Raw genomic sequence first — 9779 nt, forward strand, 5'->3', positions numbered from 1 at the left:
CCGCGGCCGCCGGGGGCGCCGCCTGTTCTGCTCCGCGAGGGAGGGACCCGGACCTCGCGTCTCGGTGCCGCCCCCTGGGACCAAGGCCAAGGGTCCCGCCCCTTCCGCCCCCGGCTCGGCCGGTCCGAGGACATTCGGCCCCAGCCCGCACGGTGCGGGGCGGCCTCTGGGCCCGCCGTCTCCGCCCCTCCTGGGCCCGCCGCTCCGCACGGCCTGAGCGGAGGGCGCTGCTGAAAGGGTTTGAAAAGGAGGCGACGAGGGCAGAGAATGCGCGGGGACACCCTGGAAGGAGGCGGTGCAGGAGTTCGCCCCTCCATCCCCACCCTCCCCTCCCCTCGGCCGGCCCGGGGCTCCGCAGGGGCTGGGCGCGCCCAGCTGCGTCTCGCCAGCACCTTTGCGCTCCAGGTCCCGGCCTGGCACCGTTAGCGAAGCTCCTGAGCTGCTGACGGCAGAGAAACATAACGGCTGATGTGTGCCTGTTTTTGCCCCTTAGCGACTCTGTTGACTCCTGGTGGGGAACTTGGGCTTTTCTAGATTTGAAAGGGGGAAGCTGACGTCATCCCCCAAGTCCCTCGTCTGAAGAATTCAGTTCCGGTCCGTGGACACTCACGGGCACCTGTGGTGTGCCGGGGGCTGGGGGTTCCCCAAGTGGAGGCATTCAAGACTCATCCAACCATGCACTTAAAACGGTGCATGTTGTTGTCTGTAAGTTATAGCTCAATAAAATTAACTTAAAGAAAATAGAGTGGCAGCAAAATAAATAGTGGTATTGGATTATAACCCAAAGTATAAAATAAATGTCCGTGAATCCATGCTAATATAAATAAATAATTGGATAAATGAATACGTGAGGGGGAATAGACACATTTGCCATTCAGAAGAATTCCAGCTAATTTTTGTAGACACTCGAGATGGAGCATAACTTCCCACTCTTTAGGTCTGGGCTGTGCATAGTGGCTTTCTTCCAAAGGGACAAAAGAATAGCTTCACAGGGGAGACACCTGACCTCAGCCAGGTGATCAAGGTCGACATCAACAGTGAGAAGTCACAGGGCCGGCCCGTGGCTCACTCGGTAGAGTGCGGTGCTGATAACACCAAGGCCACGGGTTCGGATCCTATATAGGGATGGCCGGTTTGCTCACTGGCTGAGCGTGGTGCTGACAACACCAAGCCAAGGGTTGAGATCCCCTTACCGGTCATCTTTAAAAAAAAAAAACAAACAAAAAAACAGTGAGAAGTCACGCTAATAGCAGGAACGTGATATGATGTGGTCTTCCTCCCCCGAAACACATAACCCCTGTCTAATGATGAGACCGTCATCAGACAAGTCCCAGGTGAGGGACGGTCTCCAAAATACCTGAACTGTACTCAAAGCTGTCAAGGTCATCAAAAGTAAGGAAAGTGTGAGAAACTGTCTCATCCCAGCGGAGTCTAAGGAGGCGTGACGATTAAATGTAACGTGGGATCCTAGATGGGATCCTGAAACAGAAAAAAGGACATTAGGGGACAACTAAGAGACTTTCAAGAAATTGCAAAAGCGACTTAATAAGAATGTATCAATATTGGTTCTTTAATTGTGACACATGTACCATAGTAATGTAAGATGTTAACCAAAGGGGAAATTAGGTGGCTGTCATTCAACTTTCATGTAAATTTTAAACTATTCTAAAGTTAAATCTTATTTGTTTAAAAAAATAGAAGAATTGAGGCAATTCTTTCCACCCCCAGTCTAGCAGGCCTGCTGCTGATGAGAGCCCAAAGGTGGGGCAATAAGGGTGGGGGCAGGACTATCCATCAAGGTGGGGCTTAATCTTTCTTGCCCCATGGGGCTCCTTTAGCAGCCTGGTGCAGCCTACAGACCCCTTTTCTTTTCTTTTTTTTTTTTTAAAAAGATGACCAGTAAGGGGATCTCAACCCTTGGCTTGGTGTTGTCAGCACCACGCTCAGCCAGTGAGCAAACTGGCCATCCCTATATAGGATCCGAACCGTGGCCTTGGTGTTATCAGCACCGCACTCTACGGAGTGAGCCACAGGCTGGCCCATTCAAAGTAATGCTTTTAAATGCTCAAAAAATGTGTAAGATTCCATGGAAACCAATTAACTTGAAGTTCAGGTAAAATATATTAAGAAAACAAATTTGTGATAAAGTCATTTACAAGAGGTATTAAAAGAGCTCACGGAGGGCTGGCCCGTGGCTCACTCGGGAGAATGTGGTGCTGATAACACCAAGGCCACGGGTTCGGATCCCTATATAGGGATGGCCGGTTAGCTCACTAGGGAGAGTGTGGTGCTGACAACACCAAGCCAAGGGTTGAGATCCCCTTACCTATCAAAAAAAAAAAAAAAAAAAAGAGCTCATGGAAAGGCTCATATTATCTTTTAATTCCACTTTTCCACGAACTTTTTGAAGTATCCTGGTCTGTGTTTCTCTCACACAAAAATAACAAGATGTAGGCCTGGCCAGTTACTCACTTGGTTAGAACGTGGTGTTGTAAAACCAATGTCTGAGTGTTTGAGTTCCCTTCCTGGCCAACCACGCACAAAAAACCAAAAACATAAACAAACCAAAAAACAAAGATCTGATATATTGGATAGAGGACTGATTATTACTAGATTTTTGAAATAGTGATGAACATGGTTGAGACTTCAAGTTTTCTGCAACCGGTGTAATGTGCTTTGAAAATACCTGTAATTTCTATTAGTGACAAAGTGACAGGTACTGCTAATACCACTGTGGTGTGTTCCCTCCCTTTGCAGTAGAAAGAAATGCTACATTTCCGTTACAGGACAGTGAAAATAAAGATAGAATTTCCCCCCCAAGATTCCAGGTTAAGAATATCTACTTTAGAAAATGCTATGTGGAGGGCCGGCCCGGTGGCGCACTGCTATAGTGCGCCGCTTGGGAAGCGCGGTGGCGCTCCCGCCGAGGGTTCGGATCCCACATACAGACCACCGCTCACTGGCTGAGCGAGGTGCGGGAGCGACACTGAGGGTTGCGATCCGTTGCCGGTCAAGAAAAAAGACAAAAAGGGAAAAAAAAAAAGAAAATGCTATGTGGAGCCCCCTGAAGTCTTCCATGGAAGGAAGAAAACTAAGGTCCAGTAAATGCCTCCCAGTGCCACACACTATAGAGAACCCAGTCTCTTAGAATCTCACACTGTTTTGAGGAAGCTGAAGTGTGTTAGAGAAGCCATGTGACTCGCCCACAGTCACCCGGCCGAGCAGGGCCAGGGTGGATGTGTTTGCCTCTAAGCATTCCATGGTGCTGAGCAGTGTTAGCCATCCTTGGAGATGATCTTGCGGAGGAAGGAGTGGAAGCCCTGGCCATATCCCATCTTCTACATGCCTGCCTCCACTTGACATTGCCCCCAGCCCTAGTGAGCTCCTGTGGGGTAGGGACCTATCTTGGGCATCTCTTACCCCTGGGGGTGCTGACCTGTGCTCAGCACACGACAAGCAATCAGCACCTTTTTGCTCACCCACGCTGTGGGCCTGGGATAGGTGGATGTAAGGAGATGCAGGGGGCAGGGCAGGGACAAGACCAGCTCAGGATGAGGCACAGGGCCTGCAGCTGGCGGGCTGGCAGATGAAGGCAACACGGAGATATAGCACCTGGGTATACCCACCCTTCACCTCTTGGAGAGGGACGAGGCTCTGGGCAGACAGAGGCCTGCCAAGGTGGGCGGTGGGAAGGAAGGGCCCCTCGAGGACGACCAAGTCTGTTCACATCAGGACCTGCACAGGAGGGAACTGTTCACTCTCCTGGGGGGAAATTAGTGAGCTGCCTTAGTGAGCTCAGCTGCTGTAACAGAACTTCAGAGAATGGGTCACTTACAAAGGACAGACATTCATTTCTCACTCTTCCGAAGGCTGGACGTCTGAGATCAGGGTGCCAGCAGGGTTGGGGTCTGGCAAGGGCCCTGTCCCAGGTTGCAGACTTGTTGTCAAGGTGGCAGAAGGAGAGCTCGCGAGGCAGAAGGAGGGCTAGAGAGATCTCTGGGGCCTCTTTTATAAGGGCACTTATAAAAGAGTCCCATTCATGAGGGCTCTACCCCTGTGAACTAGTCATCTCCCTAGGGCCCCATCTTCTAATGCCATCACCTTTGGGGTTAGTATTTCAACATATGAATTCTGGGGTGACACATTCAGACCATTGCAACCCCCATCCCAGGTAGGGAACAAAAACCAAAAGAGAGGTGCAATCCATTCCTGGAGGATTCATGGAAAAGGCCAGGAGAACTGTGGAAGTGGCATTTGAGCAAAGCTTTTGCAGACTGCTAGAGAGTGGGTGGGAAAAGATCCTCGGGCAGAGGGAATAGCACAGGGAGACAGCCTGGGTGTGCCCAGGCAGGCGGGTAATGAGTTCCATACTCTGGTTTCCACAAGGAGCACTTGATCATGACCATCCCTTGTTTGCCAAGACCCAGGAATGGTTGGGAGGCCCAGACATCAGTGCCGCCCTGCTCCATGGCCTGGCAGCCAGGCTGCCTGGGTTTGCTGAGACCACGGACCCGCCTGGTTCTGGAGGGGAGGGGGTGCCTCTCAGGTTGTGCCCAGCCGCTCCTCTGCTCCCCACCCTGCGCCTGGTGTCCTCTCTGCTCCCCCAAGAGGAAAGCGTGGAGATGTGATTTGTCAGAGGAAAATATCCATTATTATAGTTTGACAATTTTTTGCCCAGTGTGTGAATTATTTTTGAAATGAATTGGCTCTTAAGGGGCGAGGGTAACTGGCACTTTTGAGTTCTGCAGGAGCATGTTCACATCTACTTCTCACTCCGTTCTTCCAAGGGCTCCGTTATAAAGGATGGCAACTGGAATTCCGACAGGTTACGTATCTTGCTGGAGGTCACATAACTAGTCCTGCCAAGGAGGCAGAATTGAAGCCCAGAAGGTGCAACCTGGATAGTCCTAAACCTCATATATGACTCTGTCTGGCTTCAGGATTGCTGAAAAGAAAAGAAAGAAAAAAGTAGACTGTGAGTTCTGCAAGAAAAAAAAAAAAGTCAAACAGAAACAAAATAAACAAGCAAAAAACAATCCAGCCAATAAGAATAATTAAAAAGCCACTCTTAGGGCTGGCCAGTTAGCTCAGTTGGTTAGAGCACAGCCTTCTGACACCAAGGTCACGGGTTTGGACCCCTGTATTGGCCAGCCACCAAAAAACCAAAATACAACTAATTAAGAAGCCACTCCTAGCTTGACTTGTGTCTCGGAAAGACATTTGAAAGAGGATCCAAGGCATGTCCTGTAATAGGACTTGTTTTTCTTTAGGCTTTTCATGTACTTTAAAAAATTTGGTTTTTGAGCCGGCCCGTGGCTCACTCGGGAGAGTGCGGTGCTGATAACACCAAGGCCCCGGGTTCGGATCCCATATAGGGATGGCCGGTTAGCTCACTTGGGAGAGCGTGGTGCTGACAACACCAAGTCAAGGGTTAAGATCCCCTTACCGGTCATCTTTGAAAAAAAAAAAAAAATTGGTTTGTATTTATATCAAATTAACATATTTAGGTTTTTAAAAATAAACAGTTTAATAGGGCTTATAACAAAAACTAGCAGTCCCATCCATGTTCCACCTGCTCCAGATTCCTGCTCCCCATGGACAACCAGTTTCAACTCTTTTAAGGGTTTATTTCAGCATTTGCCTCCACATCTCTAAGTCACATGCTAGAAGTCTTAACATGTATGTGGATGTTTGTGCTCTTATTTCTGGAAACTTCGGTTGCTTTATCACTTCTCTTTTGTGTTGAATTCTCCATTTCCTGGATCCCAAGCCTTGCTTTCCCTTCATTGATTTACTTCATTTTGGAAAACTCTGGGAGCTTCCTGGGAACGGATGCTGGCATGTCTGCAAATGTCTCTGTTCAGGCTTGTCCCCGATTGATAGTTTGGCTGGACGGGGAACTATGGGATGGACATCCTTTCCCCTCAGAATCTCGAGGACCTGGCTCCTTTGTCTTCCAGCTTCTAGTCTGGTGCTACTCAAAGCCACATTTCCTGGTCCCCTTTCTGCTCCCTTCCTGCCTGGAAAAGAGCAGCCTGCTGTTCTCCTTACCCCTCACCCCTCTGGCCTCCGATCCAACTCCTCCAACCTCACTGTTCCTGTAGGCTCCTGTCTCCTAAGCTCTCTCCTGCTCTTGTTCTGTCTCAGGCACCCACCCTCCTGAGCCCTATCACAGCAGCCCAGAAACCGTAAGGGGTCTGGTGGATAGGCCCGAAATTCTGCAAACACCCACAGGCTGATCAAAGGTGTCCCCTTTACAGATGTCACACCCCCAAATCCACGCTGCTTTTCCCCTCTGTGTCAGTGCATTTTCCTGGAGAGGGGATGGAGACTTTTACCAGAATCAGGTGCACCAAGTGAGTTTGGTTTGAAGGAGCTTTCTGGGAGATTTTTAAGGGCTTGCCCTTGCACCTGGTTAAGAAGCACTGCTAGGCTGGCCCGTGGCTCACTTGGTAGAGTGCGGTGCTGATAATACCAAGGCCACGGGTTCGGATCCTATGTGGGGATGGCTGGTTTGCTCACTGGCTGAGCGTGGTGCTGACAACACCAAGCCAAGGGTTGAGATCCCCTTACCGGTCATCTTTATAAAGAAAAAAAAAAAAACCCAAAAAACAAAAAGTGGAACATTTCAAGTAACAAAATTACACCTGACCTGTGCCCCAGCAACCACACTTCCAGAAATGCGTGCAAAAACATGGACAGGGATCTTCATGGAAACATGTTCTGGAATAGCAAAAACCAAACCAAACCTAAAGAAGCTTAGCACTGTGCCAGAACCTACAAACATCACTAGATCTAATCCCCATGACCCCTTGGTGGGATGATGGGAGGTTGAGGTCCCTGAAGTCACTTGGCTGGTCAGTGATGGTGGCGGGGAGCCTAGACAGCCTGACTCAAGGTTGCTTCATTGTGGCCTTTTGTATAAAGTCTTCATGAACCTGGGGGATCTGAACCCTTGACCTTGGTATTACAAGGCTGTGTTCTAACAAACTGAGCTAAGTGTCCCACTCGTATAAAAAGTCTTCAAGTGCTCATTGTCTTCTGCAGAGTAATTCACTTTAGGTAATTTAGCCTAAATACATAACCATAGTGCATCTTTTTTTTTTTTTTTAAGTGGTTGGCCAGGGATCAAACCCTGGACCTTGGTGTTACCAACATCACGCTCTAATCAACTAAGCCAACCAGCCAGCCCTAAATAATGCATCTTTTTTCTTTTTCTTTTTGGTGGCCGGGGTGGGGGGGATTGCATAACTAGAAATATGGCCAAAGCTTCCCGCTCAAAAATATTCATCACGGTGATATATATATATATATATTTTTAAAATGACCGGTAAGGGGATCTCAACCCTTGACTTGGTGTTGTCAGCACCACGCTCTCCCAAGTGAGCAAACCGGCCATCCCTATATAGGATCCGAACCCGTGGTCGTATAACTTCGTATAATGTATGCTATACGAAGTTATTACGAGATGATAGTTTGGTTTTCTCTCATTAGCATGCTATATATCCCTTTTATAAAAATATTGGACATTGGGGCCGACCCCATGGTGCGCTCGGGAGAGTGCAGCACTGGGAGCGGCGCTCCTGCTGCGGGGTCTGATCCTATATAGGGAGGTGTTCTCAGCACCGCACTCTCCCGAGTGAGCCACGGGCCGGCCCTATCACGGTGATATTTTTATAGCCAAAAATAAAACAATTTAAATATCCAACAATGAGTAAATAAATTAATGATAATCATTAGAATGACTATAACAAAATAATTCAGGAAAAATTTTAATGTGAAAAACACATTAAGTAAAAAATGTAGAAAATAAAGTTGTTCGTAGAACACAATTACAAGGATGAGCAAAATAAAAGAGAAAAAGACAGGAATAAGATATACCAAAATGTTACAAAAAATAAAGGGAGGCAGGGAGAAGGTGCAAATCCTTTTTCTCCTGAAATCGTTCGTGGTTCACTCTCCACACATGGACTGCTCGTTCGGTCCCCTTCACCTCTGGGGGAAGGTACACTAGGCTTGAGAAGTATAATTTTGTCGCACATACTGTCGTGTTAGCCTAGAGTCCCCTGGGCACTGCTCTAGCCCCCAAGGCCCAGGCAGTGCCTAGAACTGGGCTCTGTTGCGGCAGGGGCTTCCCATCACACTCCCTTCCAGTCCCCTTTAAAGGGACGGGAAAAGTGAACTCTAGGTTTATGCTCTACTCCAGTTTGGGGGCTCCCCCTGCCTCTCTTTCTGAGTCGACAGGGAGGCCACTGGCTGGTGCTATTAGAGCTGTGGCCTCGGGTCTCCTGGGAAGCTCCTGGGCACAAAGGCATGGTGGCACCTGTCCCTAGCCCAGAGCTCCATGCTGGGCCTTCCTCAGGGGAGTGCTGAGGCCTCTTCCTGCAGCCCTGGGGGGAGTTTAGCCCTAGGATGATGGCACAGGGTAAGGGTCCTACCCTCAAGGAGCCAGAAGATGGGGTGGAGGGGCCGGGTGAAGAGGGCATGGAAGGTGTGCAGGTGCTGGGTCTGGGGCTCCAGGCTGTAGAAGGAGAGGCGGCCAGAGGCCAGGTCCAAATCCACACCCAGGAGCCGCCCGGACACTGCTGGGAGACGCTGAGCCTCCCCGTTGTGCCAAGCCTGGACACTGTCCTCTTTGATGCACAGCCCCCAGGAGCAGGGCCCACGGCCGATGTTGTCTGTGTGGGGCCCTGGCTTGTGCCGCGGCAGTTCTGGGTAGGCGATGCCCAATGTCACTGAGTGGTCAGATGTGCGCACCTCCCAGTAGTGCCGCCCAGCCTGGAAGCTCTGGGCACACTGCACCTGCCACAGCTCGAAGCTGCTTGGCCTGGCCGGGCCCTGGGGCTGGTGACGGTGCTTCACCTGCTGGTCCTGGCAGGACAGGTAGAAGTGGCGGTTGGCGCTGTCTGCGTCAAAGGTCAGATTGCGATAATCTGTTGGGGAGAGATGGACAAAGTGGGCAAGGGTGCCGTCCCGTCCACAGGGCAGGGAGAGCGCAGCCACGGCCCATTTACCAACTGCTAAACATCTCCAGTCACGCTGCAGGCTGAGCGCCAGGTGCCATCTCGGAGGTAGGGTCTTCTACAAGCCCAACATCACAGATGAGAAAACAGGCTCAGGCCTCAGCCATGCGCCCTGATGTCCACACCCAGCCAAGTGATGACCATCGAGCCACTGCCAGAAGCTCCCAGGGCTCCCGGGGTGGTGGGACTGAGGGCCTCAGCCATGCCCACCCCCCCAAAAGTTCACATCTAGCCCAGCCACGACCAAGCCACCACTAGAAGCCCCCTTGGGCTCCCCTGCTGGAATCAGGGGGGTGCCACAAGCCTCGACCACATCCCCCTCTCTCCTTGCTCCTCCTCTCACCCTGTCCCCCTCCCTCTCCCCCAACTGCTGCACATCTTAGAATATAAAAAAAAAGCCATGAAGACGTAGAAAATCTGAACAGACCAATAACAATAAAGGAGATTGAAGCTGTTATCAGAAAGCTCCCAACAAAGAAAAGCCCAGGACCAGATGGATTCACAGCAGAATTTTACCAAACATTCAAAGAGGAAATGACACCAATTCTTTACAAACTATTCCAAAAGACTGAAGCAGAAGCAAAGCTTCCAAACACATTATACAAAGCAAACATCATCCTGATACCAAAACGAGGTAAAGATATATACAGTGAGTGTTTTTGGCAGAGATATACATCACACATTACAGGACTGTTTGAATGCTGTTTGCAGTGTGATTTCACGTCTCATTTCCAATAAAAAACTCCTCTGTCCTCT

General features: G+C 49.9%; 1 protein-coding gene across 1 annotated transcript in view; it reads right to left on the bottom strand.

The window, feature by feature from the left end:
* TRIM65 (tripartite motif containing 65) overlaps positions 1 to 9779 on the bottom strand; it is a 21112-nt gene that overhangs the window by 4617 nt on the left and 6716 nt on the right. Inside the window, exons 7-9 of the mRNA XM_008566107.1 lie at positions 8439 to 8933; positions 5811 to 6020; positions 54 to 282 (exon numbers count right to left, since the gene is read on the bottom strand). Coding sequence (XP_008564329.1) covers positions 54 to 282; positions 5811 to 6020; positions 8439 to 8933 — 934 coding nt within the window. The remainder of the gene's footprint in view (positions 1 to 53; positions 283 to 5810; positions 6021 to 8438; positions 8934 to 9779) is intronic.

This window comes from Galeopterus variegatus, unplaced genomic scaffold (genome assembly GCF_000696425.1).
Source record: "Galeopterus variegatus unplaced genomic scaffold, G_variegatus-3.0.2 Scaffold219, whole genome shotgun sequence".
NCBI classification, from domain to species: Eukaryota; Metazoa; Chordata; class Mammalia; order Dermoptera; family Cynocephalidae; genus Galeopterus; species Galeopterus variegatus.